The sequence below is a fragment of the Zosterops lateralis genome (assembly GCF_965231275.1).
Source record: "Zosterops lateralis genome assembly, chromosome: 34".
NCBI classification, from domain to species: domain Eukaryota; kingdom Metazoa; phylum Chordata; class Aves; order Passeriformes; family Zosteropidae; genus Zosterops; species Zosterops lateralis.
This window is the reverse complement of record NC_139794.1, coordinates 476,946-504,891: the sequence shown is the minus strand read 5'-3', so window position 1 is coordinate 504,891 and position 27,946 is coordinate 476,946. Positions and strand designations below refer to the sequence as shown.

Sequence of the window (27,946 nt, the reverse complement as noted above, 5' to 3'; positions counted from 1 at the left end):
GCAATTTCTTGGGATTTTGGGGCTTTCCTGGGAATCTCAGGGTGTTTTTGGTGGTTCCTGGAGGATCTCGGGGTGTTTTTTGTGCTCTCTGAATGATCTCAGGGTTTTTTTGGTGGTTCCTGAAGGATCTCAGGTGGTTTGGAGGATCTCAGAGGGGTTTTGATGGTTTTTGAAGGATCTCACGGGGTTTTTGTGGTTCCTGAAGAATCTCAGGAGGTTCAGGGCAGTTCTTGAAGGATCTCAGGAGGTTTTTGGTGATTCCTGGAGGATCTCAGGGAGTTTTTGGCAGTTCCTGAAGGATCTCAGAGGGTTTGGGGCAGTTTCTGGAGGATCTAAAAGGGTTTCTAATGGTTTTTGAAGGATCTCAGGAGGTTTTGGCAGTTCCTGGAGGATCTCAGAGAGTTTTTGTTGATTCCTGAAGTATCTCGGGGTTCTTGGAGGATCTCAGAGGGTTTGGGGCAGCTCCTGAAGGATCTCAAGAGGTTTTGGGTGGTTCTTTGAGGATCTCAGAGGGTTTTTGTTGATTCCTGAAGGATCTCGAGGTTTTTAGTGGCTCCTGGAGGATCTCAGAGAGTTTGGGGCAGTTCCTGGAGGATTTAAGGTGGTTTTTGGAGGTTCTTGGAGGATCTCAGGTGGTTTGGGGCAGTTCTTGAAGGATCTCAAGAGGGTTTTTGGAGGTTCTTTGAGAATTTCAGGGGATATTTGGTAATTCCTGGAGGATTTCAGGCAGTTTTTGGTGGTTCCTGGAGGATCTCAGGTGGTTTTTGGTGATTCCTGAAGAATCTCAGGAGGTTTAGGGCAATTCCTGAAGAATCTCAGCGTATTTTTAGCGCTCCCTGAACAATCCCAGAGCAATTCCCACCACCTCCCGTAACCCTTTTTATCCTTTTCTGCCATTTTCTGACCTTCTCACGCACCTTTACCCACCAATACCTTCCCTAACCCCCCTCAAACCCCTTTTGGGGCCATTTTTACCCCCTCCAGGTGATCGAGAAGGCCCACAACAACGAGCTGGAGCCCACCCCGGGCAACACCCTGCGCCAGACCTTCGAGAACCAGGTGAACAGGATCCTCAACGACGCCCGCGACAAGACGGGCTCCTCGGCCCAGAAATCCCTCTCCGAGTACAACAACTTCAAATCCATGGTGGTCTCGGGGGCCAAAGGCTCCAAGATCAACATCTCGCAGGTTTGGGGGCCTTATGGAAGGTCTGGGGGGGCTCCAGGGGGGGTTTGGGGGCTCCAGGTGGGGTTTGGGGGCTCCAGGGGGGGTTTGGGGGGCTCCAGGGGGGGTTTGGGGGGCTCCAGGGGGGGTTTGAGGTGGTTCTTGGGGAATTTTTTGGGGTTTTTTTTGTCATTCCAAAGTGTTTTGGTGGTTTTTGGAGGATCTCGGGGTTTTTGGTGGTTCCTGGATGATCTTGGGCAGTTTTTGGTGGTTCCTGGAGGATCTCAGGTTGTTTTTGGGGGTTCCTGGAGGATCTCAGGGGGTTCCGGGCAGTTCTTGAAGGATCTCAGGGGGTTTTTGGTGCCTCCTGTGCAGTTTTTTGGGTCTTTTTTTGAGGCTCTCAGGTGGTCTCAGGGGCCAAAGGCTCCAAGATCAACATCTCACAGGTTTGGGGACCTTCTGGAAGGTCTTGGGGGGCTCCAGGGGGGGTTTGGGGAGGTTTTGGAGGATTTTAGGGGTTTTTTGGTGGTTCCTGGAGGATTTTAGGGGGTTTGGGGTGGTTCTTGGGGAATTTTTTGGGGTTTTTTTTGTCATCCCGAGGGGTTTTTGGTGATTCCTGAAGAATCTCCGGGTGTTTTTGGTGGTTCCTATGAAATTTTTGGATTTTCTTCACCTCCTGAAGTGTTTTTGGTGGTTCCTGAAGGATCTCAGAGGGTTTGGAGCAGTTCCTGGAGGATCTCAGGGGGTTTGGAGGATCTCAGGGGGTTTTTGGTGGTTCCTTGAGGATCTCAGGGGTTTTTTTTGTGATTCCTGAAGGATCTCAGAGGGTTTAGGGCAGTTCCTGGAGGATTTTAGGGGGTTTTGGTGGTTCCTGAAAGATCTCAGGGGGTTTTTTGGTGGTTCCTGTGGAATTTTTGGGGGTTTTTTCACTCTCCCAAGGCATTTTTTTGCCGATTCCTCTAAAACTTTTGGATTTTTTTGCCCTCCCGAGGTGTTTTTTGGTGGCTCCTGAAGGATCTCAGGTGGTTTCTGGTGATTCCTGAAGGATCTCAGTAGGTTTGGGGTGGATTTTGGAGGATCTCAGGGGTTTTAGGTGGTTCCTGGAGGATCTCAGTAGGTTTGGGGTGGTTCTGGAAGGATTTCAGGAGGTTTTTAGTGGTTCCTGAAGGATCTCAGGGGTTTTTTGGTGGTTTTTGGAGGACCTCAGGTGGTTTGGGGTGATTATTTGAGGATCTCAGGTGGTTTTAAGTTGCTCCTGTGGGGTTTTGTGGAGTTTTTTGGGTCATTTTTGAGGTTCTCGGGTGGTTTTTTGGTGATTCCTGTGGAATTTTTTGGAGTTTTTTACCCTCCCAAAGCATTTTTTTGCCGATTCCTGTAAAATTTTTGGATTTTTTTGCCCTCCCAAACCCATCCCGGGCCTCTCCCGCAGGTGATCGCGGTGGTGGGGCAGCAGAACGTGGAGGGGAAGCGAATCCCCTTCGGCTTCAAGCACAGGACCCTGCCCCACTTCATCAAGGACGACTACGGCCCCGAGAGCCGCGGCTTCGTGGAGAACTCCTACCTGGCCGGGCTGACCCCGACAGAGTTCTTCTTCCACGCCATGGGCGGGCGCGAGGGGCTCATCGACACCGCCGTGAAAACCGCCGAGACGGGTCCGTGGGGACGGGAACGGGGCAAAAATGGGGCCATGGGGAGGGGCAGGGTTTAAAAGCCTCCCCAGATGCCTCCTGGAGACCCCAAACCCTCCCTGGGGCTCCCAAACCTTCCCCAAATGCCGCCTGAGGACCCCCAAACCTTCCCCAGATATCTCCAGGAGCCTCAAACCCTCCTCATATTCCCCCTGGAGACTCCAAACCCTCCTTGGGGCTCCTGAACCTTCCCCAGATGCCTCCTGGGGACCTCCAGGAACCCCAAACCCTCCTTGGGGCTCCCAAATCATCCCCAGATGCCTCCAAGAGACTCCCAGATGCCTCCAGGATCCCCAGACCCTCCTTGGATCTCCCAAACCTTCCCCAGATTCTTCCTGGAGGCCCCAAACCCTCCCCAGATGCCTCCTAGAGACCCCAGATCCTCCTTGGGGCTCCCAAACCTTTCCCACATGACTCCTGAAGACCCCAAAACTTTCCCAGACATGTCCAGGAACCCCAAACCCTCCCCAAATCCCTCTAGGACCCCCCAAACCCTCCTTGGAGCTCCCAAATCTTCCCCCCTGACCCCTGTCCCCCTCCCCAGGCCCCCCCTGACCCCCTGTCCCCTCCCCAGGGTACATCCAGCGCCGTCTGATCAAGTCCATGGAGTCGGTGATGGTGAAATACGACGCCACCGTCAGGAACTCCATCAACCAGGTGGTGCAGCTGCGCTACGGCGAGGACGGGCTGGCCGGGGAGAGCGTGGAGTTCCAGAACCTGGCCACCCTCAAACCCTCCAACAAGGCCTTCGAGAAGAAGTGAGGGGGCCTGGGGACACCCTGGGGACATGGGGACACTCTGGGGACACCCTGGGGACACCCTGGGGACATTGGGGACACCCTGGGGACATGGGGGACACGGAGATGGGTTGGGGACAGTGTTGAGTTCCAGAACTTGGCCACCCTAAAGGCCTTGGAGAAGAAGTGAAGGGATGTGGGGACACCTTGGGGACACCCTGGGGGCATTGGGGACACCCTGGGGACACACTGGGGACATTGGGGACACCCTGGGGACACCCTGGGGATGTGGGGACACCCTGGGGACACCCTGGGGACACCCTGGGGGACACCCTGGGGACACGGGAAGGGTCAACACCCCTGGGTTGGGGTCACTGAGGGGCTTGTTCTGGGACTTGGGGACATCTCGGGGTCTCCATTTGGCTCCTCCCCAACATGGGGAATGTTTTAATGTCCCCAAATTACTCCTGGGCACATTTTTGGGGATCTCGGTGTCCCCAACCTCCTTCTGGACACATTTTTGAGACCTCACCCAACTTTTCTTGTCCCCGATCTGCTCCGGCCTGACCCGGGTGACACTTTATCCTCCCCTGGCTGTCCCTGAGTGTCCCTGGCTGTCCCTGGCTGTCCCTGAGTGTCCCCAGGCTGTCCTTGGCTGTCCCTGAGTGTCCCCAAGCTGTCCCCTGGCTGTCCCTGGCTGTCCCTGGCTGTCCCCTGGCTGTCCCTGAGTGTCCCCAAGCTGTCCCCTGGCTGTCCCTGGCTGTCCCTGAGTGTCCCCAAGCTGTCCCCTGGCTGTCCCTGGCTGTCCCTGAGTGTCCCCTGGCTGTCCCTGAGTGTCCCCAAGCTGTCCCCTGGCTGTCCCTGGCTGTCCCTGAGTGTCCCTGGCTGTCCCTGGCTGTCCCTGAGTGTCCCTGAGTGTCCCAGGCTGTCCCTGAGTGTCCCTGGCTGTCCCTGGCTGTCCCTGAGTGTCCCTGGCTGTCCCTGGCTGTGTCTGGGGTGTCCCCTGGCTGTCCCTGGCTGTGTCTGGGGTGTCCCCTGGCTGTCCCTGGCTGTGTCTGGGCTGTCCCCTGGCTGTCCCTGAGTGTCCCCTGGCTGTCCCAGGCTGTGTCTGGGGTGTCCCCAAGCTGTCCCTGGCTGTCCCTGAGTGTCCCCTGGGTGTCCCCAGGTTCAAGTTTGACTACACCAACGAGCGGGCGCTGCGCCGGACGCTGCAGGAGGAGCTGGTCAAGGACATCCTGTCCAACGCCCACATCCAGAACGAGCTGGAGCGCGAGTTCGACCGCATGAGGGAGGACAGGGAGGTGCTCAGGGTCATCTTCCCCACCGGGGACAGCAAGGTGACACCAAAACCCACCCCAAAAACCTCTGGGACACCCCAAAATCCAATTGGGGTACCCCAAAAACCTCTGGGAGACCCCAAAATGTGACTGAGATAGCCCAAAATCCACCTTTTGAGGTGCTCAGGGTCATCTTCCCCACCGGGGACAGCAAGGTGAGGCTGGGAGACCCCAAAATCCATCCTAGACACCCCAAAACCCAACCGAGATAGCCCAAAACCCTACCGAGATAACCCAAATCCAACTGAGATAACCCCAAATCCATCCTGAACATCCCAAATTGCTCCTTTTGAGGTGCTCAGGGTCATCTTCCCCACCAGGGACAGCAAGGTGAGCCTCAAACCTGGCCCTGAAACCCCTGGGAGACCCTGAAATCCAGCCAGGACAGCCCAAAATCCATCCTAGACACCTCAAAATCCAGCCAGGATAGCCCAAAATCCACCTGGGACACCCCAAATCCATCCAAGACACTCCAAAAACCCCTAGGAGACCCCAAAATCCAATTGGGGTACCCCAAAAACCTCTGGGAGACCCCAAAATCCGACTGAGATAGCTCAAAACCTGACCGAGTTAACCCTAAATCCATCCTAGACACCCCAAAATCCAGCCATGATAGCCCAAAACCCAGCTAAGGTACCCCAAAAACCCCTGGGAGACCCCGAAATCCAGCCAAGACACCCCATTTTTGTGTTCCTGACCCCATTTTTGAGGTTCTGACCCCCATTTTTGGGTTCCTGACCCCATTTTTGAGGGTCCTGACCCCATTTTTGGGTTTTACACCCCCATTTTTTACCTCTGACCCCCATTTTTGGGTTCCTGACCCTATTTTTGGGGTCCTGGCCCCATTTTTGGGTTTCCCACCCCCATTTCTGATGTCTCAACCCCAGTTTTCGGGGTCTTGACCCCATTTTTGGGTTTCCCACTCCTATTTTTGAGGTTCCTGACCTCATTTTTGGGTCTCCCACCCTCATTTTTGGCTTCCTGACCCCATTTTTCGAGGTCCTGAGCCCATTTTTGGGTTTCCCACCTCCATTTTTGGGTTCCCTGACCCCATTTTCGGGGTCCTGACCCCCATTTTTGACCTCTGACCATTTTTGAGGTTCCTGACCCCATTTTTGGATTCCTGACCCCATTTTGAGACTCCTGACCCCCATTTTTCACCTCTCACCCCCAGTTTTTGGGTTTCCCACCCCCATTTTTGACGTTGTCACCCCCCATTTTTGACCTCTGACCCCATTTTTGGGTTCCTGACCCCATTTTTTGATGTCCTGACCCCATTTTTGAGGTCCCTGACCCTATTTTTTTATGTCCTGACCCCATTTTTGAGCCCCTGACCCCATTTCTGGGTTTCCTGACCCCATTTTTGCCCCCCAGGTGGTGCTCCCCTGTAACCTGCTCCGCATGATCTGGAACGCTCAGAAGATTTTCCACATCAACTCCCGGCTCCCCTCGGACCTGCACCCCGTCAAAGTGGTGGAGGGTGAGTGGGGGGACCCCAAAACCCCCCTGGGGAGGGTCTGGGGACCCTTGGAGAACTTCTGGGGGGATTTGGACCCATCAAGGTCCTCAAAAAGGGGCTGGAGGGACTTTGGGATGGTCATGGGGGAATTTGGGGACCCCCAAGAAGGTTTTGGGGGGATTTGGGGACCCCCAAGAAGGTCCTGGGGGGATTTGGGGACCCCCAAGAAGGTTCTGGGGGGATTTGGGGACTCCTGTGACCCCTTGGGAAGGTTCTGGGGGGATTTGGGGACCCCTAAGAAGGTTTTGGGGGTTTGAGGACCCCCAAGAGGGTCCTGGGAGGATTTGGGACCACCCTGAACCCCTTAAGAACGTTCTGGATGGACTTGAAGGAGCCCAGGAAAGTTCTGGGGACCCTCAGGAAGCTCTGATGAGATTGGGGGAGACCCCCAAGAAGGTTCTGGAGGTCCCTGAGTCCCTCAGGAAGGTTCTGGAGCCCCTCCTGTCCCCCAGGGGTGAAGGAGCTGAGCAGGAAGCTGGGATGGGTTTGGGGGATGCTCTAGAAGGTTCCAGAAGCCCCCCTGACTCCTCCTCTCCCCCAGGGGTGAAGGAGCTGAGCAGGGAGCTGGGATGGGTCTGGGGTCTGGGGATGCTCAGGAAGCTGGGATGGGTCTGGGGATGCTCTAGAAGGTTCCAGAAGCCCCCCTGACACCTCCTGTGTGCCCCAGGGGTGAAGGAGCTGAGCAGGAACCTGGGATGGGTCTGGGATTTGGGGTTTGGGGAATGCTCTGGAAGGTTCTAGAAGCTCTCCTCTCCCCAGGGGTGAAGGAGCTGAGCAGGAAGCTGGGATGGGTTTGGGGAATGCTCTAGAAGGTTCTAGAAGCCCCTCCTGTGCCCCCAGGGGTGAAGGAGCTGAGCAGGAAGCTGGTGATCGTCAACGGGGAGGACCCCCTGAGCCGGCAGGCGCAGGAAAACGCGACTCTGCTCTTCAACATCCACCTGCGCTCGACGCTCTGCAGCCGCCGCATGGTGGAGGAGTTCCGGCTCAGCGGGGAGGCCTTCGACTGGCTGCTGGGCGAGATCGAGTCCAAGTTCAACCAGGCCATTGTGAGAATGGGGTTGGGGGGGATTTGGGGTCATTTTGGGGGGTTTGGGGGGGATTTGGGGTCGTTCTTGGTGGGTTTGAGGTCATTGTGGGGGGTTTGGGATCATTGCGGGGGGTTTGGGGTCAGTATTTGAGGGTTTAGGAGGGTTTGGGGTCAGTGTTTGGGGGTTTGGGGTCAGTGTTTGGGGGTTTGGGGTCAGTATTTGGGTTTGTGACACTTTGGGGTCACTCTGCTGTCCCCGTGTCCCCAGGCCCACCCCGGGGAGATGGTTTGGGGTCAGTATTTGGGTCCATGACCCAGCTGTGACATTTTGGGGTCACTCTCCTGTCCCCAGGCCCACCCCGGGGAGATGGTTTGGGGTCGGTATTTGGGTCCATGACCCAGCTGTGACACTCTGGTGTCCCTGTGTCCCCCCAGGCCCACCCCGGGGAGATGGTGGGCGCCCTGGCCGCGCAGTCCCTGGGCGAACCGGCCACCCAGATGACCCTCAACACCTTCCACTACGCCGGCGTGTCGGCCAAGAACGTCACCCTGGGCGTGCCCCGCCTCAAGGAGCTCATCAACATCTCCAAAAAACCCAAAACGCCCTCGCTGACCGTCTTCCTGCTGGGCCAGAGCGCCCGCGACGCCGAGCGCGCCAAGGTGGCACCTGGGGACACGCGGGGACGTGTTGGGGACACCCTGGGGACACCCTGGGGACACCCTGGGGATGGGGAGTTGTGGGTGGCTGGGAGGAGTTGGGGGTTCCTGGTGGTTGTGGGGGGTCTGGTGGTGGCCCTGTGGGGTTGTGTCCCCTCAGTGTCCCCACATCTTTGGTGTTTCTGTGTCCCTGTGTCCCCAGGACATCCTGTGCCACCTGGAGCACACCACACCCAATGTCCCCTGACTGTCCCCAAATGTCCCCAATGTCCCCAATGTCCCCTGACTGCCCCCTAACTGTCCCATGTCCCCACCCAGGACATCCTGTGCCGCCTGGAGCATGCCACACCCAATGTCCCCTGAATGTCCCCAATGTCCCCTGATTGTCCCCAATGTCCCCTGTCCCCACCCAGGACATCCTGTGCCGCCTGGAGCACACCATGTCCCCAGTGTCCCCAATGTCCCCTGACTGTCCCCAATGTCCCCAATGTCCCCTGACTGTCCCCTGACTGTCCCCAATGTCCCCCCAGGACATCCTGTGCCGCCTGGAGCACACCATGTCCCCAGTGTCCCCAATGTCCCCTGACTGTCCCCTGACTGTCCCCAATGTCCCCTAACTGTCCCCAATGTCCCCTGACTGTCCCCTCACTGTCCCCTGTCCCCCCAGGACATCCTGTGCCGCCTGGAGCACACCACACTGTCAATGTCCCCTAACTGTCCCCAATGTCTCATAACTGTCCCCAATGTCCCCTGTCCCCCCAGGACATCCTGTGCCGCCTGGAGCACACCACGCTGTCAATGTCCCCTAACTGTCCCCAATGTCCCCTGACTGTCCCCTCACTGTCCCCTGTCCCCCCAGGACATCCTGTGCCGCCTGGAGCACACCACGCTGTCAATGTCCCCTAACTGTCCCCAATGTCCCCTGTCCCCCCAGGACATCCTGTGCCGCCTGGAGCACACCACGCTGCGCAAGGTGACGGCCAACACGGCCATCTACTACGACCCCAACCCTCAGAGCACGGTGGTGGCCGAGGACCAGGAGTGGGTCAACGTCTACTACGAGATGCCCGACTTCGACGTCAGCCGCATCTCGCCCTGGCTGCTGCGCGTCGAGCTGGACCGCAAACACATGACGGACCGCAAGCTCACCATGGAGCAGATCGCCGAGAAGATCAACGCTGGTGAGAGGGAGGAGGGGGTTGGGGAGGGGTTGGAGGGGGTTGGAGGGGGTTTGAGGGGTGTTTGGGGGGCGGTATATGGGACCTGGAGAGGGTTTGGGGGATTTGGAGAGGGTTTGGGGAGACCTGGAGAGGGTTTGGGGGAACCTGGAAGGAGTTTGAGAGGGTTTCGAGGGGGTTTGAGGTGGTTTGGAGGGGGGTTGGGGGAGCTGGAGGGGGTTTGGGGGGATCTGGAAGGGGGTTGGAGGGGGTTTGGGGAGTTTGGAGGGATTTGGAGGGATTTAGAGTGGGTATGAGGGATCTGGAGGAGGTTTGATGGGATCTGGAGAAAGTTCAGGGGAACTGGAGGGGGTTTGGGGGATTTGGAGAGGGTTTGAAAGACCTGGAGGGAGTTTGGTGAGACCTGGAGGGGGTTCGGGGGACCTGGAGGGGGTTCAAGGTGGTTTGGAGGGGGTTTGGGGGAGCTGGAGGGGGTTTGAGGCTGTTTGGAGGGGGGTTGAGGGAACCTGGAGGGGTTTGAGGGAACTGGAGGGGGTTTGAGATGGTTTGGGGGGGGTTTGGGGGAGCTGGAGGGGGTTTGGGGGGAGTTTGGGGGATTTGGAGGGAGATTGTAGGAGGTTTGGGGGACCTGGAGGAGGTTCAGAGAGACTTGGAGGGGGTTTGAGGGAACTGGAGGGGGTTTGAGGTGGTTTGGAGGTGGTTTGGGGAGAGTTTGGAAGGATTTGGAAGGGAGTCGAGGTGATTTGGAGTGCCTTTGGGGTAACCCCACCGAGCTTTAGGTGCTCCTGGCCCACCTTTCACCCTCCCCACCTGCCCCTGAGGGTCCTTTGGGTGCCACCACCCGTGAGGTGACCCCTGTCCCCACCCCGGTGTCCCCTGCCAGGCTTCGGTGACGACCTCAACTGCATCTTCAACGACGACAACGCCGAGAAGCTGGTGCTGCGCATCCGCATCATGAACAGCGACGAGAACAAGATGCAGGAGGTGGGAGGGGACACACCTGAGAGGGGGGGGACAACACCTGGGGGCACACCTGAGGTGGCCCGGGCCTCACCTGGCTGTCCCCCGGCAGGAGGAGGAGGTGGTGGACAAGATGGACGACGACGTTTTCCTGCGCTGCATCGAGTCCAACATGCTGACGGACATGACCCTGCAGGGCATCGAGCAGATCAGCAAGGTGGGGACACCTGGGAAGGGCTTGGGGACACCTGGAGGGGTTTGGGGACACCTGGTGGGGTTTGGGGACACCTGGGAGGGGCTTGGGGACACCTGGTGGGGTTTGGGGACACCTGGGAGGGGCTTGGGGACACCTGGTGGGGTTTGGGGACACCTGGGAAGGGCTTGGGGACACCTGGAGGGGTTTGGGGACACCTGGTGGGGTTTGGGGACACCTGGGAGGGGTTTGGGGATGCCTGGGAGGGGCTCAGGGACACCTGGGAGGGGTTTGGGGCAACTGGGAGGGCTTAGGGGCACCTGGGAGGGGTTTGGGGCAACTGGGAGGGCTTAGGGGCACCTGGGAGGGGTTTGGGGACACCTGGAGGGGTTTGGGGACACCTGGAGAGGTCCAGGAGGTCCTCAGGGACACCTGGAGGGGTTTGGGGACACCTGGGCAGGTCTTGGGGACACCTGGAGCTCTCCAGGAGGTTTTAAGAGACCTTTAGAAGGTTCAGGGCACCCCTGGTGACCCTGTGGTGACCCCTGTCCCCACCTGCCCCAGGTGTACACACACCTGAGAAACTCTTGGAATACCACCAGGTGCTCTGGGGGTCCTGAGGAGCACCTGGAGCTCTCCAGGAGCTTCTGAGAGACCTTTAGAAGCTCTGGGACACCTGTGGTGCCCCCTGGTGCCCCCTGGTGACCCCTGTCCCCACCTGGCCCAGGTGTACATGCACCTGCCCCAGACAGACAACAAGAAGAAGATCATCATCACGGAGGACGGGGAGTTCAAGGCGCTGCAGGAGTGGATCCTGGAGACCGACGGCGTCAGCCTCATGAGGGTCCTGAGCGAGAAGGACGTGGACCCCGTGAGGACCACCTCGAATGACATCGTGGAGATCTTCACCGTGAGTACCTGGGGACACCTGGGGATACACCTGGGGGCACCTGGGCACACCTGGGGACACACCTGGGGACACACCTGGGGACACCTGGGGACACCTGGGGGCACCTGGGGGGTGAGGGACACACCTGGGCACACCTGGGGACACCTGGAGACACCTGGGGGCACCTGGGGGGTGAGGGACACACCTGGGCTCTCATGGACCACCTCCAACGACATCGTGGAGATCTTCACTGTGAGTACCTGGGGACACCTGGGGACACCTTGGGGGCGGGGGACACACCTGGGGACACACATGGACCACCTCCAACGACATCGTGGAGATCTTCACTGTGAGTACCTGGGGACACCTGGGGACACCTTGGGGGCGGGGGACACACCTGGGGACACACATGGACCACCTCCAATGACATCGTGGAGATCTTCACCGTGAGTACCTGGGGCTAGGAACACACCTGGGGACACACCTGGGCACACCTGGGGACACCTGGGGCTGGGGACACACCTGGGGACACACCTGGGTCCTCATGGTGAAGATCTTCACCAACCCCTTCCCAAGCCCCCGGATCTCAAGGATTTGTGGACATGTGGATTTTGGGGGTTTCCAAAATCACAAACTCCTGGATTTTGGGGAATTCCCAACCCCTGGATTTTGGGATCTCCTGTATTTTGGGTAACTCCCTCCCCTGGCCCCTCCCGGGCAGGTGTTGGGTATCGAGGCGGTGCGGAAGGCCCTGGAGCGGGAGCTCTACCACGTCATCTCCTTCGACGGCTCCTACGTCAACTACCGGCACCTGGCGCTGCTGTGCGACACCATGACCTCGCGGGGACACCTGATGGCCATCACCCGGCACGGCGTCAACCGCCAGGACACCGGGCCCCTCATGAAGTGCTCCTTCGAGGAGACGGTGAGGGCTTTGGGGTTTGGGGGGGGATTTGGGGTTTGGGGTGGGATTTGGGGTCTGGGGTGGTTTTATGGGGTGTGACCTGGAGGGGACACCTGGTGACCATTATCTGTCATGGTGTCAACCATCAGGACATTGGGACCTTCATGAAGTGCTCCTTCGAGGAGATGGGATGGGATTTGGGGTGGGATTTAGGATGAGATTGTGGGGAACTGGGGTTTGGGATGAGATTTGGGGTGGGATTTGGGGTGTGACATCAAGGGGACGCTTGATGGTCGTCACCTGCCATGGCGTCAACCACCAGGACATTGGGACCTTCATGAAGTGCTCCTTTGAGAAGATGGGGTGGGATTTGGGGTGGGATTTGGGGTTTGGGATGGGATTTAGGGCAAGATTTGTGGTGCGACGTCAAGGGGACACTTGATGGTCGTCCCCTGCCATGGTGTCAACCATGGTGACAACCCTCATGAAATGCTCCTTCAAGGAGATGGGATGGGATTTGGGGTGGGATTTAGGATGGGATTGTGGGGAACTGGGGTTTGGGGTGAGATTTAGGGCAAGATTTGGGGTGTGACATTGAGGGGACACCTGGTGGTCATCACCCGGCATGGCGTCAACCGCCAGGACACCGGGCCCCTCATGAAGTGCTCCTTCAAGTAGATGGGATGATATTTGGGGTGGGATTTGGGGTTTGGGGTGGGATTTTGGGGTGTCCCCCCATCAGGTGGACGTCCTGATGGAGGCAGCTGCCCACAGGGACAGTGACCCCATAAAGGGACTTTGGGGACATTTTCTAGGATTTTGGGGTGTTTTGAAGGATAATTGAGTGTTTTAGGGGTTCGGTGCTGATTTTGGGGTGTCCCCCCATCAGGTGGACATCCCGATGGAGGCAGCTGCCCATGGGGACAGCGACCCCATGGAGGGATTTTGGGGTGTTTTGATGGGTTTTGGGGTTCGAGGCTGATTTTCGGGTTCGAGGCTGATTTTGGGGTTCAGGGCTGATTTTGGGGTGTCCCCCCTCTCAGGTGGACGTCCTGATGGAGGCGGCCGCCCACGGGGAGAGCGACCCCATGAAAGGAGTGTCGGAGAACATCATGCTGGGCCAGCTGGCCCCGGCCGGCACCGGCTGCTTCGACCTCCTGCTGGACGCCGAGAAATGCAAACACGGCATGGAGATCCCCAGCGCCCTGCCCGGCCTCGGCGTCGGCGGCCGTGAGTCCCCAAAACCCCCAGGGACACCCCCAGGGAATGGGGACACCCCTAGAAAATTGGGGACACCCCCAGGGAATGGGGACACCCCCAGGGAATGGGGACACGCCCAGAAAATGGGGACACCCCCAGAAAATAGGGACACCCCCAGGGAATGGGGACACGCCCAGAAAATAGGGACACCCCCAGGAAATGGGGACACGCCCAGAAAATGGGGACACCCCCAGAAAATAGGGACACCCCCAGGGAATGGGGACACGCCCAGAAAATAGGGACACCCCCAGGAAATGGGGACACGCCCAGAAAATGGGGACACCCCCAGAAAATAGGGACACCCCCAGGAAATGGGGACAGCCCCAGGAAAACTGGGGACACCCCCAGAAAATGGGGACAGCCCCAGGAAAACTGGGGACACCCCCAGAAAATGGGGACACCCCCAAAAAACTGGGACACTCCAGGGAATGGGGACACCCCCAGGGAATGGGGACACCCCCAGAAAATGGGGACAGCCCCAGGGAATGGTGGCCTGGATCCTCCAACCAACCCAAGGGTGGTGGTGACACAAAGACCTTTGAGGTCATTGTGGATTTGGGTGTCCCGTGGCAAGAGGGGACAGCTCCAGATTTTGGGGTCCACACAGATTTTGGGGTCCACCAGATGTTGGTGCCCCTCAAATGTTGATTTCCCTCAGATCTTGCATTTCCAGATGTTGATACCACCCAGATGTGGTTGCCCCCCAGATTTTGGTGTCCCCCCAGATGTTGATGCCCCCCAGATTTTGATATCCCTCAGATGTTGATATCCCCCAGATGTTGGGGTCCCCCACATGTTGGTATCCCCTAGATTTTGGGATCCCCTGGATTTTGATATCCCCCAGACATTGATGCCCCCCAAATGTTGATAACCCCCCCAATTTTGGGGTCCCCCCAATGTTGATATCCCCCAGATGTCGCTATCCCCCAAATGTTGATACCCCCATATATTGATACTCCCCAATTTTGGGGTTCCCCCAATGTTGATATCCCTCAGATGTTGATATCCCCCAGATTTCAATATCCCCCATATATTGGTACCCCCCATATATTGATACCCCCCAATTTTGGGGACCCCCCGATTTCGGGGTACCCCTGACCCCCGCCTTTCTCTCCGCAGCCACCGGGATGTTCTTCGGGTCGGCCCCCAGCCCCATGGGGGGGATGTCCCCGGCCATGACCCCCTGGAACCAGGGGGCCACCCCGGCCTACGGGGCCTGGTCCCCCAGCGTGGGTGAGCTGGGGACACTGGGACAGACTGGGAGGGACTGGGAGGGGGTTTTGGGGGGTAAAACGGGGATTTTGGGGTGTCATTGGGGGTCCCGGGGGGGGTAAATCGGGATGTCTGAGGTGGGTTAGAAATGGGGTAAAATGGGGGGGCAACTGGGGTGGAGGTGAGGGTGGGTTTGGGGGCCTTTTGGGGGCTCAATTTGGTGTCCTGGGGGCAGTTTGGGGTGTTCTGGGGTGGGGTTTGGGGTCCTGGGATGGATTTGGGGGCAGTTTTGGCATCCAGGGCTGTATTTGGGGTCCCCCTGACCCCCTTTCCCCCCACAGGCAGCGGGATGACCCCGGGCGGGGCCGGGTTGTGTTTTGGGGTCTCAGGTCATGCTTGGGGCTGTATTTGGGGTCCCCTTGACCCCCGTTTCCCCCACAGGCAATGGGATGACCCCGGGCGGGGCTGGGCTGTATTTGGGGGTGGTTTTGGGGTCCTGGGCTGTATTTGGGGTCCCCCTGACCCCCTTTCCCCCCACAGGCAGCGGGATGACCCCGCGCGGGGCTGGGCTGTATTTGGGGGTGGTTTTGGGGTCCTGGGCTGTATTTGGGGTCCCCCTGACCCCCGTTTCCCCCACAGGCAGCGGGATGACCCCGGGTGGGGCTGGGTTGTGTTTGGGGGCAGTTTTGGGGTCTGAGGTTGTTTTTTGGGGTCCTGGGCTGTATTTGGGGTCCCCCTGACCCCCGTTTCCCCCACAGGCAGCGGGATGACCCCGGGCGGGGCCGGATTCTCCCCCAGCGCGGCCTCGGACGCCTCCGGGTTCAGCCCCGGCTACTCCCCGGCCTGGTCACCCACGCCCGGCTCGCCGGGGTCACCCGGCCCCTCCAGCCCCTACATCCCCTCCCCCGGTGAGTGCAGCCCCAAAAACACCCTGAGACACCCTAAAATACCCACAAAATAACCCAGTGCACCCATAAAAAACACCCTGTAACCCTTAACAACACACTGAAATACCCCAAACACCCTAAAATACCCCCAAAATAACCCAGTGCACCTGTAAAATACCCTTTAGGCCCCAAAAACACCCTGAGATATCCTAAAACACCCTAAAATAACCCAGTGCACCCGTAAAATACCCTTTAGGCCCCAAAAACACCCTGAGATATCCTAAAACACCCCCAAAATAACCCAGTGCACCCGTAAAATACCCTGTAACCCTTAACAACACCCAAACACCCTAAAATACCCCCCAAAATAACCTAGTGCACCCATAAAAAACACCCTGTAACTCTTAACAGCATGCTGAAATACCCCAAACACTCTAAAACACCCCTAAAATAACCCAGTGCACCTGTAAAACACCCTGTAACCCTTAACACCCTGAACAACCTGTACCATCCTAAAATAACCCAAAACACCCTCAGAACTCCCTGTAACCACTAACAACACCCTAAAACCCATTGAAACGCCCCAAACAACTTGTAACAGCCTAAAATACCCCTAAAAGAATTGGAAATAAGCCAAAACACCCACAGAACACCCTGTAACCACTAACAGCCCCCACAACCCTCTCCAAAACCTCCACAACACCCAACTGACCCCCTGCTGACCCCCTGCTGACCCCGGTGTCTCCTCTCCACAGGCGGGGCCATGTCCCCCAGCTACAGCCCGACGTCCCCCGCCTACGAGCCGCGGTCACCGGGGGGCTACACCCCGCAGAGCCCCAGCTACAGCCCCACCTCGCCCAGCTACAGCCCCACGTCCCCCAGCTACAGCCCCACCTCGCCCAACTACAGCCCCACCTCGCCCAGTTACAGCCCCACCTCTCCCAGTTACAGCCCCACCTCGCCCAGTTACAGCCCGACGTCGCCCAGTTACAGCCCGACCTCCCCGAGCTACAGCCCGACCTCTCCCAGTTACAGCCCCACCTCTCCCAGTTACAGCCCGACTTCTCCCAGTTACAGCCCGACCTCTCCCAGTTACAGCCCGACGTCGCCCAGTTACAGCCCCACCTCGCCGAGCTACAGCCCCACTTCTCCCAGTTACAGCCCCACCTCTCCCAGTTACAGCCCGACCTCCCCGAGCTACAGCCCCACCTCCCCCAGCTACAGCCCCACCAGCCCCAACTACAGCCCCACCAGCCCCAACTACACCCCGACCTCTCCCAGTTACAGCCCCACTTCTCCCAGTTACAGCCCCACCAGCCCCAACTACACCCCGACCTCGCCCAACTACAGCCCCACGTCTCCCAGCTACAGCCCCACCTCGCCCAGTTACAGCCCCACCTCTCCCAGTTACTCCCCGTCCAGCCCCCGCTACACCCCGCAGTCGCCCACCTACACCCCCAGCAGCCCCAGCTACAGCCCCAGCAGCCCCAGCTACAGCCCCACGTCCCCCAAGTACACCCCGACCAGCCCCAGCTACAGCCCCAGCTCCCCCGAGTACACCCCGACCTCGCCCAAGTACAGCCCCACGTCGCCCAAGTACAGCCCCACGTCCCCCAAGTACAGCCCCACGTCGCCCACCTACAGCCCCACCACGCCCAAGTACAGCCCCACCTCGCCCACCTACAGCCCCACCTCGCCCGTCTACACCCCGACCTCGCCCAAGTACAGCCCCACGTCGCCCACCTACAGCCCCACCTCGCCCAAGTACAGCCCCACCTCGCCCACCTACAGCCCCACGTCACCCAAGGGCTCCACCTACAGCCCCACGTCCCCCGGCTACAGCCCCACGTCGCCCACCTACAGCCTCACCAGCCCGGCCATCAGCCCCGACGACAGCGACGACGACAACTGAGCCGCCCGCTGTGGGGTCTGTGGGGACGAGGGGGGCACCCCACAAACACCCCCCAACCCACGGGGGTGACCCTCATATTGATGTGGGGACGGGGTTGTCACCCCCAAAAAACCCCACATCAATATGGGGTTGTTGTCACCCCCCAAAAACCCCCCAGATCATGGGGGTGACCCCCACATCAATATGGGGACGGGGTTGTTGTCACCCCCAAAAAACCCCACATCAATATGGGGTTGTTGTCACCCCCGAAAAACCTCCCAGGTCATGGGGGTGACCCCCATGTTGATGTGGGGATGGTGTTGTTGTCACCCCCAAAAACTCCCACGTCAATATGGGGACAGGGTTGTTGTCACCCCCAAAACCCCCCAGGCCGTGGGGGTGACCCCAAAATTGATTTGGGGACTCTGGTGGTTGTCACCCCCCCAAACCCCCACATCCATATGGGGTCAGGGGTGTCACCCCTTGAACCCCCAAATTCTAACGGGGTTGAGGTTGTCACCCCCAAAAACCCCAGTGTCAATATGGGGACGGGGTTGTTGTCACCCCCCCCAAAAAACCCCACAGGACATGGGGGTGACACCCCAAATTTCTATGGGAATGGGGTTGTCACCCCCCAAACCCCACAGGCCATGGGGGTGACCCCAGTTCCCGATGTCACCCCTAAATTGAAACGGGGTTGTCACCCCCAAATTCCCCCCAAGTTCAGTGGGGACACGGTTGTTGTCACCCCCAAAGTCCCCACAGAGAGTTGTGGGGTCACCCTTGAATTGGGGGTACCCCAGAGTTGGGGGGGTGACACCAGAGGGGGTGATGGCAAAATTTGGGGTGTCCCCTAAATTGGGGTCACCCCCAAACTTTAAAAGACCCTCAAGTTTTTAGGGGGAACCCCCAAAATCACACTGAGACCCCCAAATTCAGAGGGGGCGACCCCCAAACTGGGTCTGACCCCTAAATTGGGGTGAAACCCTTAAATTGGGGGGGGTTGATCCCCAAACCGGGCTCTGAGCCTTAAATTCGGGGTGACCCCCAAGTTTCGGGGTGACCCCCAAGTTCAGAGGTGACCCCTCCCCCCAAGTTGGGGTGGGGGAGGGGCAGGTGTGGGACCCCCCTTGATTTGGGGGGGGGCAGTGGGCGGGGGAGGGGCTGTAATTTATGAGGGTCGTTAATTAATGAGGGTGGGGGGTTGGGGGGGGCTCGGTGGTGGTTTTGGGGAGGGGGAGGGGGGGGTCCTTTGCCCCTCCCCCACCCCCCCTCTTTATTTTGCTGTTTTCACTTTTTGGGGGGTTGTGGAGGGTGGGGGAGGGGAAGCGAATTTCGTGGAATTGATTTGGAATTTTGGGGGAAATTAATAAAAGTTTTAATGATTTTCATGTGCGACTCTTTTTTTTGGAGGGGGGAGGGGGACGCCTCAAACCCCCTAATTTGGGGACACCTGGACGCACCTGGACACCTGAGGTGACCCCACCCCACAGGGACCCCCCTGTCCTCTCTGGGGTCCCCTGGGGTGTGGTGGCCATGAGGAACTTGAGGGGGATGTGGAGGAACATCAAGGTGGCCATGGATGGGTCATGGTGGCCGTGGTTGGGTCATGGTGGCCACGGATGGGTCATGGGGCACTGGGGGCACTGGGAGAGCACTGGGGGGGCACTGGGAGCACTGGGGGAGCCTCAACCCCCTCGGGTGACATTTTGGGGTGCCCTGTGCCCCTCTGAACCCTTCAGTGACATTTTGGGGACCCTCAGAGCCACTCAAACCCTCAGGTGACATTTTGGGGTCCCCCCATCTCCCTCCAACCCCATTTTTGGGGCCAATTTTTTGGGGGGGGTCGCATTTCACGACCCCAAACCGCTCCCGTCCCCTTTTGGCGGGAAACGCCGAGGCCCCGCCCACAGGGGGCGGAGCCAACCGCCTTCGCGCCTCATTCCATATATGGAGACGGAGGCGTGGCCAAGCATGCGCAGTCACCGGAGTGGCGTGGCCAACAAAGCGCGCGTTCCCCGCGGTGGGCGTGGCCTGGCAGTGTCATGGCGGCGCCCACGGTGGACGCTTCCCGCGGGGGGGGCGGGAGAGTTTGGGAAGATTTTGGGTTTTTTGGGGCAGATTTGGGGGGGTTTGAGAGGTGGGGGAGGGGCCCTGAGCTCTCCCCTCCCCCCTCAGCCCCTCCGGGGGTCCCCGAACCCCCCGCGGCCCCTCAGGACGGGCCCGAGGCGCTCGAGTGAGTTTTGGGGGGAAATTTGGGGTTTTGGGGGGTTTCTGATGATCTGAGGGGGGTTTTTGTTTTGGGGAGGGGATCCCTGACACCCCCGGCTCTCCCCAGGTTCCCCCCGTTCGAGCTGGGCCGGGCCCCCTACGAGGTTTGGGGGGCGCGGGCGGAATTCGCGCGGCGCCCCGAGAATTTCCTGCGAGGCTGCAAGTGGTGAGAGAGCCCTGAATCACCCCGAAACCGCCTTAAATCACCCTAAATCACCCCAAATCTGCCTTAAATCACCCTAAAATCACCTTAAATCATCCCAAAACCTCCCTAAAACAGCCTAAATCACCCTAAATTACCCCAAAATCTCCTTAAATCACCTCAAAACCTCCTTAAATCATCCCAAAACCGCCTTAAAACACCCTAAAACTTCCCTAAATCACCCCAAAACCGCCTTAAATCATCCCAAAACCTCCCCAGTCCTCAATGGGGGGGTTATTTTGGGGTCTTTGGGGATTATTTTGGGGTCTTTGGGGAGTTGTTTTGTGCTCTCTGGGGGCTCATTTTGGGGTCTCTGAGGGATTATTTTGGGGTACCCCTGGAGGGTTATTTTGGGGTTTCTGGGGGGTTATTTTGGGGAGTTTAGGGGTGAAAATGGGGGTTCACTGGGGGTTTTTTTTGGGCTCTCTGGGGGATTATTTTGGGATCTCTGGGGATGTCAATGGGGGTCCCCTGGGGGGTTATTTTGGGGCCCCCGGGGGGATTATTTTGGCCTCTCTGGGGGGTCATTTTGGCCCCTCTGGGGGTGACACTGGGGGTCCCCACCCCTGTCCTGTCCCCCCAGGGCCCCCGATGGCTCCTGTATCCTCACCTGCAGCAACGACAACACCCTGAGGATCTTCGACCTGCCCTTCCCCCCGGGACCCCCCCCGGGGGCGCCCCTGCCCGAGATGGTGGGTGGGGGGCTGGGGGGGCACTCTGGGGGTCTTGGCGGGGATTTGGGGGGGATATGGGGGGGTCTGGGTGTCACTCTGGGAGTCTTGAGGGGTGTTTGGAGGGGCCTGGGGGGATTTGGGGGGTCTAGGGGTCACTCTGGGGGTCCTGGGGGGGGGGTTGGGGGGGATCTGAAGGGTCTGGGGGTCACTCTGGGGGTCTTTGTGGATATCAGGGGTCACTCTGGGGTCACTCCAGGGTCACTCCAGGGTCACTCCAGGGTCACTCAAGGGGTCTCTGGGGTCACTCTGTGGTCCCTCTGTGGTCACTGTGGTCACTCCGTGGTCACTCTGGGGTCACTCTTTGGTGACTCTTTGGTCACTCTGGGGTCACTCTGTGGTCACTCTGGGGTCACTCTGTGGTCACTCTCTGGTCACTCTGGTCACTCTGTGGTCACTCTGGGGTCACTCTGTGGTCACTCTCTGGTCACTCCGTGGTCACTCTGTGGTCACTGTGGTCACTGTGGTCACTCTGGGGTGGCAGATCCCGGCCGTGCAGGTGGCCGAAGGTGACACCGTCTACGACTTCACCTGGTTCCCCCTGATGGACTCCAACCAGCCCCCCACCTGCCTGTGAGCCACTGGGAGCACTGGGAGGGACTGGGGGGGACTGGGAGGGGACTGGGACGTACTGGGGGGCACTGGAAGGTGCTGGGAGGTGTTGGGAGGGGACTGGGATGAACTGGGAGCACTGGGAGAGACTGGGAGGGAACTGGGAGGGACTGGCGGGGCACTGGGATGTACTGGGGGCACTGGCGGAGGCACTGGGAGGGACTGGGAGGGGATTGGGAGGGACCGGGGGGGCACTGGGAACACTGGGAGAAACTGGGAGGGAACTGGGAGGGCACTGGGAACACTGGGAGGGGACTAGGGGGGCATTGGGAAGGACTGGGAATAGACTGGGAGGTGTTGGAAGGAAATTGAGATGTACTGGGAGGGACTGGGAATGGACTGGGGGCACTGGGAGGACACTGGGAATGGACTGGGAGGTGTTGGAAGGAGACTGGGAGGGTACTGGGATGCCCTGGGAATGGACTGGGATGCCCTGGGAATGGACTGGGGTGTACTGGGAGGGCACTGGGAAGGCACTGGAGCATACTGGGAAGGTACTGGAAGGAGAACAGAGGCTACTGGGATGGCACTGGTTGTTACTGGGATGAACTGGGAGATCCTGTTGCCTCAGAGGAGGATCCCAGGAGGGGCTTGGGGTAACTGGTTTTTACTGGGAGGAACTGGGGGGGTGTACTGGGAGCAGGGGAGGTTCCTGGAGGTCACTGCTGGTCCGTACTGGTCTGTACTGGTCCATACTGGTCTATACTGGTCCGTACTGGTCTATACTGGTCTGTACTGGTCCATACTGGTCCATACTGGTCCATACTGGGCAGGGTGGCCTCCAGCTGCCGGGACAACCCCATACACCTTTGGGACGCCTTCGACGGGAGCCTGAGGGGGTCATTCCGTGCCCACAACCACCTGGTGGGCAACTGGGGCAAACTGGGAGCCCTGGGAGGGAACTGGGGGCACTTGACCCCTTTGATGAGAGGAGTTTTGGGGTCCCTTGGATGTCCCTGGGTGGGTTTTGGGGTCCCCCTGAGTGGGTTTTGGGGTCCCCCAGGTGGGTTTTGGGGTCCCTCCTGTACCTGGGTGGATTTGGGGTCAGCCTGAATGTCCCTGGGTGTGTTATGGGGTCCCCCTGTGTGGGTTTTGTGTAGGTTTTGGGGTCCCAGGGTGTGTTTTGGGGTCCCCCCAGGTGGGTTTTGGGGTCCTTCCTGTACCTGGGTGTGTTTTGGGGTCTCCCCTGTACCTGGGTGCAAATTTGGGGTCCCTCGGGGTGTGTTTTGGGGTCCCTCTGGGTGGGTTTTCGGGTTCCCTGGGTGGGTTTTGAGTAGGTTTTGGGGTCCCAGGGTGTGTTTTGGCATCCCCTAGATGTCCCTGGGTGTGTTTTGGGTGTGTTTTGGGGTCCCCCCGGGTGGGTTTGGGGTCCTTCCTGTACCTGGGAGGATTTTGGGTGTGTTCTGGGGTTCTGGGGTGTGTTCTGGGGTCCCCCGGGTGGGTTTGGGGTAGGTTTCGGGGTCCCCCAGTGACAGGCCCGTGTCCCCCAGGACGAGCCGGTGGCCCCCCACTCCCTGGCCTTCTCCCCCGACGGGTCTCTGCTCCTGGGGGGCTTCGACGGCGCCGTCCGCGAGTTCCCCACGGAGCGGCCGGGCCGGAGCGGCCACGAGAGAGCCCTGAGGCGTGAGGGGCGGGGCCTGGGGGAGAGGCGGGGCCTGAGGGCGGGGCTTAAAGGGTGGGGTCTTAGGGTGAGGATGGGGGGATTCCTGCCCTTTAATTTGAGGTTTAATGGGAGATTTAGGGGTTAAAAGGGGCGGGGTGGAGCTAAAAGGGGCGGGGCCTGAGGAGTGGGAGGAGCTGGAGGGGTGGGGCTTAAATGGGTGGGGCCTGAAGGGGAGGAGCCTGCAGGTAACAAAGGGGGATTCCCCCCTTTATTTTGAGGGAAAGGGGGAGTGGCTTTGATGGGTGGGGCAAAAGGGGAGGGGCTTAAAGGGGTGTGGTTTGGGGATTAAGGGTTGTGGGTGGGGCCTAAAGGGGATGGGCTAAGGGCGGGGCTTAAGTGGGTGGGGCACGAGGGTGTGGCCTTGGACGTGCTTAAAGAAGGCGGAGCTTGGGCGCCATTGAAGGGGGCGTGGCCTCACTGCTGTGGGCGTGGCCAAACCTCTGTCTCCACCCCCATAGGTGGATCCCAGGGCCAGCGGGGCCTGATTGGCTGCCTGGCCTTCAGCCCCCGCCAATCGCTGTTCGCCTGCGGCTCCTATGGGCGGAGCCTGGGGCTGTACCCGCTGGAAGGGGGCGGGGCCGTGGCGTTCTGGCCACGCCTCCCGGCCGCGCCCACCCACCTGCGCTTCAGCCCCTGCGGGACTCAGCTCTTCGTGGGCGGGAGGAAGGTGGGTGGGGCCAGTTCTGGGTGTGGCTTGTGGGCGGGGCTTGTAGTTATAAGGGTGTGGTCCCATGGTGGGCAGGGCTTTGGGAATGTGGGTGTGGCCTCTGTAGTGACAAATCTGGGTGTGGCTGTAGGGGCGGGGTTTCAGTTGTGATTGGCATCTCCCATTGTGGTGGGCGGGGCTTTGTGGGCGGGGCTTGTGGAATGTTATGCGGGTGTGGCCTCATGGTGGGCAGGGCTTTGTGGGTGTGGCCTCTGTTAACATAAAACTGGGCGTGTCTGTAGGGGCGGGTTTGGGTTTTGATTGACATCTCCCATTGTGGTGGGTGGGGCTTTGTGGGCGGGGCTTATGGGGTTAGAGGTGGTTTCTGCCTTTGGGGGTGTGGCTTTGGGGCTGATGGGCGTGTCCCTCCTGGCCCCGCCCCCCCAGGACCGTCACATCCTGTGCTGGGACCTTCGTGTCCCCGACCGGCCCCTGCTGGCGCTGCCCCGGCCTGTGGCCACCAACCAGCGCGTGACCTTTGACCTCGACCCGTGAGTGACCCCCCCAAAAACTGGGGCACCTTTTGGGGATGTCCTGAACACCTGGGTCACCTTTTGGGGACAACTTGGACACCTGGGTCACCTTTTCAAGGGGGTTTTTGGGGGTCCTGGACACCTGGGCCACTTTTTGGGAACATCCCGAACACCTGGGTCACCTTTTGGGGATGTCCTGGACACCTGGGTCACCTTTTGAGGGGAGTTTTGGGGGTCCTGGACACCTGGGTCACCTTTTGGGAACGTCCTGGACACCTGGGCCACTTTTTGGGGACATCCTGAATACCTGGGTCACCTTTTGGGGATGTCCTGGACACCTGGGGCACCTTCCGAGGGGATTTCTGGGGATCCTGGACACCTCGACCTTCTTTTGAAGGAATTTTTTGAAGGGTCCTGAACACCTGGGTCACCTTTTGGGGAGAATCTGGGGAGGTCCTGAACACCTGGAGCTTCTCTTGGGGGAGATTTAGGGGATCCAGGACACCTGGGCCACTTTTTGGGGACATCCTGAACACCTGGGGCACCTTTTTGGGACATCTCGAACACCTGGGTCACCTGTTCAAGGGATTTCTGGGGGTCCTGGACACCTGGGGCACTTTTTGGGGATGTTCTGGACACCTGGGCCACTTTTTGGGGACATCCTGGACACCTGGGGCACCTTTTCAAGGGGATTTTTGGGGGTCCTGGACACCTGGGTCAACTTTTGGGGAGAATTTGAGAAGGTCCTGAACACCTGGATCTTCTCTTGGGAGAGATTTAGGGGGTCCAGGCCACCTTAGACCCCCTGACCCCCCTTTTTGGGGGGTTTTGAGGGTGGTCCCGGAGCCCTGGGTGTCCCTGTCCCCCCCCAGGTCGGGGCAGTTCCTGGTCAGTGGTGACACCGATGGTTTTGTCACCGTGTGGGACACTCTGAGCCCCCCGCCCGGCTCTGGGGACCCCCCCGAGCTGCCCCCCTTGTTTCGGTTCCGCGCCCTCCGCGACTGCGTCAACGGCACCAGGTAAAAACCCCCTCCCCAAATAAATATTTTGGGACCCCCAAAAAATTCCTGGGACTGTCTCAAAAAATCTGGGAGATACGTCGGGTGTCTGGGATTTGTCTCCTCTAAAAAATTGGGGAGGATCCCAAAATTTTTGAGATCTCACCCAACCCAAATATTGGGGGCCGTGGGGGGAATTGGGGAGGGGGCGTCGCTCCTGCTCTGAAATTTCCCTCTCAAATTGTACAAATTTTCACTTAAATTTTGCCCCGAAATCCTCCAAATTTTCACCCAAATTTCTCCCTCAAATCCCCCGAATTTTCACCCAAATTTCATTCCCCGATTCCCCAAGTTTTCTCCCAAATTTCCCCCCCAAATTTCCTAAATTTTCACCCAAATTTGCCTCTCAAATCCCCCAAATTTTCACCCAAATCCCCTAAATTTTCACCCAAATTTCTCCCGAAAATCCCCCAAATTTCTCCTCAAATCCCCCAAATTTCCCCCCAGATCCCCAATTTCTCACCCAATTTCCCCCCAGCCTCCACCCCCGGCTCCCCATCCTGGCCACGGCCTCGGGCCAGCGGCTGTTCCCGGCGCTGTGGGACAGTGACAGTGACCAGGAGGGGACAGAGGACGGGCCAGCCCCGGGAGGGGACATTCGCCTGCAGTTCTGGTGGTGGGGACCCGAGGACAGCGGCTGGGACAGCCCTGGGGACACCAGTGATTGTCACCTCCCTGGGGACACCAGCGATGGTCACCTCCCTGGGGACACCAGTGATTGTCACCTCCCTGGGGACACCAGCGATGGTCACCTCCCTGGGGACACCAGTGATTGTCACCTCGCTGGGGAAACCAGCGATTGTCACCTCCCTGAGGACACTGGGAGTGGTGATTGTCACCTCCCTGAGGACACCAGGACCAGTGGTTGTCACCTCCCCGAGGACACAGGGACCGGTGACTGTCACCTCCCTGAGGACACTGAGACCAGTGATTGTCACCTCCCCGGGGACACAGGGACCGGGGACTGTCACCTCCTTGAGGACGCTGAGACCACTGACTGTCACCTCCCTGAGGACACCAGGATGGATGATTGTCACCTCCACCTCCCTGGGGACACTGAAACCACTGATTGTCACCTCCCTGGGGACACAGGGACTGGTGACTGTCACCTCCCTGAGGATACTGGGATGGGTGATTGTCACCTCCCTCTCTGGGGATACCAGTGATTGTCACCTCACTGGTGACACTGAGCCCACTGACTGTCACCTCCCCGAGGACACTGAATGTCACCCTCCCGGTGGCACCGAGTGTCACTTCCCTGGGGACAATGGCTGGGACACCCTTGGGGACACTGGAACCAGCCACCCCACCTGTGCCGGGGGTGACACCGACTGTGACACACCCCAGGGGCAGTGAGTGTCACCCTTGGGGACACCGAATGTCACCCTGGGGGCACCAGGACTGACCCTTTGGGGGTCACAGCCCCAATGGGGACCCCAAATGTCACCCTGGGGACCCCAAATGTCACCCCAGTTGTACTAAAGGTGTTGTGACTGTCACCCGTGTGGGCTGTCACCAATGGAGGTGTGGCCAGAGCTGCCCCACCCCCAAACCTCACCCAGGTACCCCCAAATCTTCCCCATCCCCTCGGTGGTCCCCACCCTCCAATTCTGGCATTGCCCCTTTAAGAGCCCCCCCCCAAGGGGGCGGGGTCCGTTCCCAAGCAGCTTCACCGTTGCCATGGTAACTGAGGGTTAAATCACTGGTTGTGTGGCACTGCTGGCCACGCCCATCCCTGTGACCACACCCACAGCACGGTCAGCTCTGGGTGTGGCCGTGTTACCTTTTAGCCACGCCCCCTTTACCTGGATGTGTTAATTGCCCATAAGCCACGCCCTCAAATAGCCACACCCACTCCAAGCCACACCCATCCCTAAACCAAATATTTTACTTACAAACCACGCCCCCTTTCCAGGCCCCGCCTCTCTTGTATCTCACAAGCCACGCCCCATAACCACACCCATCTAGGGCCACGCCCCTTTAAAACCGTGACCACGCCCCCTTAATATATGACCACGCCTACCTGCGAGGCCACGCCCCTCCTAAAGCCCCGCCTCCTTCAGCCGGCGCGGTCGCAGCCGGGGCGGCCCCGCGGGGACCCGGGTTCGAGTCCGGGGCCGGGCCGGGGGTCGGGGCCGGGGCCGGGGGGTCCTGCCGGGGGTCCCGGGGGCCGGGGGCGATGGCGGGGCGGGCGGCGGCGCTGCTGGTGGCCGTGCTGGGCGCGGGGGCCGCGGGGCTGAGCCTGGAGCCGGTGGTCTGGCACACGGGGAACCGGCGGTGAGCGTGGGAAAGGGGCTGGGAGGGGGCGGGGGGTCTTGAGGGGATTGGGAGGTTTGGGAGTCTGAGGGGTTGGGGGAGACCAGGGGGTTTTGGGGGACCCGGGGTGCTTGGTGGATTGGGGGGTATTGGGGGGTCTGGGGGGATATTGGGGGGTCTGAGGGGATTGTGGGGTCTGGGGGGCTCTGAGGTGATTGGGGGTTTTTGGGGGGTCTGGAGGGATCTGAGGGGTCCAGAGAGATTGGGGGGTCCGGAGGGATTGGGGGGTCTGGGGGAGTCTTTAGGATATTGGGGGGTCTGGGGGGATTGTGGGGTTTGGGGGGGACCCAGCGGGGTTTGGGGGATTTGGGGGGTCTGGGAAGGGCAGGGGAGGGCGGGGGGGTTGTTGATGGACCAGGGGGAGATTTGAGAGGATTTGAGAGGATTTGGGGGAGGGTCTTGGGAGTCTTG

The 27,946-nt window shown here is 59.5% G+C and overlaps 2 protein-coding genes across 2 annotated transcripts in view; both read left to right on the top strand.

Moving 5' to 3' along the window:
- The window catches only part of POLR2A (RNA polymerase II subunit A), a 33,881-nt gene extending 15,201 nt beyond the window's left edge, over window positions 1–18,680 (top strand). The window contains exons 15-30 of the mRNA XM_083881502.1: window positions 985–1,188; window positions 2,594–2,816; window positions 3,427–3,610; window positions 4,755–4,926; window positions 6,301–6,406; window positions 7,286–7,491; window positions 7,908–8,132; window positions 9,064–9,310; window positions 10,191–10,291; window positions 10,380–10,484; window positions 11,188–11,370; window positions 12,071–12,274; window positions 13,297–13,483; window positions 14,633–14,746; window positions 15,484–15,633; window positions 16,368–18,680. Coding sequence (XP_083737628.1) covers window positions 985–1,188; window positions 2,594–2,816; window positions 3,427–3,610; window positions 4,755–4,926; window positions 6,301–6,406; window positions 7,286–7,491; window positions 7,908–8,132; window positions 9,064–9,310; window positions 10,191–10,291; window positions 10,380–10,484; window positions 11,188–11,370; window positions 12,071–12,274; window positions 13,297–13,483; window positions 14,633–14,746; window positions 15,484–15,633; window positions 16,368–17,524 — 3,768 coding nt within the window. The 3' untranslated portion in view covers window positions 17,525–18,680. The remainder of the gene's footprint in view (window positions 1–984; window positions 1,189–2,593; window positions 2,817–3,426; window positions 3,611–4,754; window positions 4,927–6,300; window positions 6,407–7,285; window positions 7,492–7,907; window positions 8,133–9,063; window positions 9,311–10,190; window positions 10,292–10,379; window positions 10,485–11,187; window positions 11,371–12,070; window positions 12,275–13,296; window positions 13,484–14,632; window positions 14,747–15,483; window positions 15,634–16,367) is intronic.
- Window positions 18,681–19,548: 868 nt separating this feature from the next.
- WRAP53 (WD repeat containing antisense to TP53) lies at window positions 19,549–26,910 on the top strand (the record flags this gene model as incomplete). Its single annotated transcript, XM_083881555.1, has 11 exons — window positions 19,549–19,739; window positions 19,842–19,940; window positions 20,560–20,668; window positions 21,192–21,280; window positions 22,093–22,183; window positions 22,810–22,942; window positions 23,441–23,649; window positions 24,076–24,179; window positions 25,034–25,180; window positions 25,698–26,113; window positions 26,849–26,910. The coding sequence occupies 11 exons, from the start codon at window positions 19,549–19,551 to the stop codon at window positions 26,908–26,910; spliced, it is 1,650 nt and encodes a 549-aa protein (XP_083737681.1).
- Between the last annotated feature and the right edge of the window lie 1,036 nt (window positions 26,911–27,946).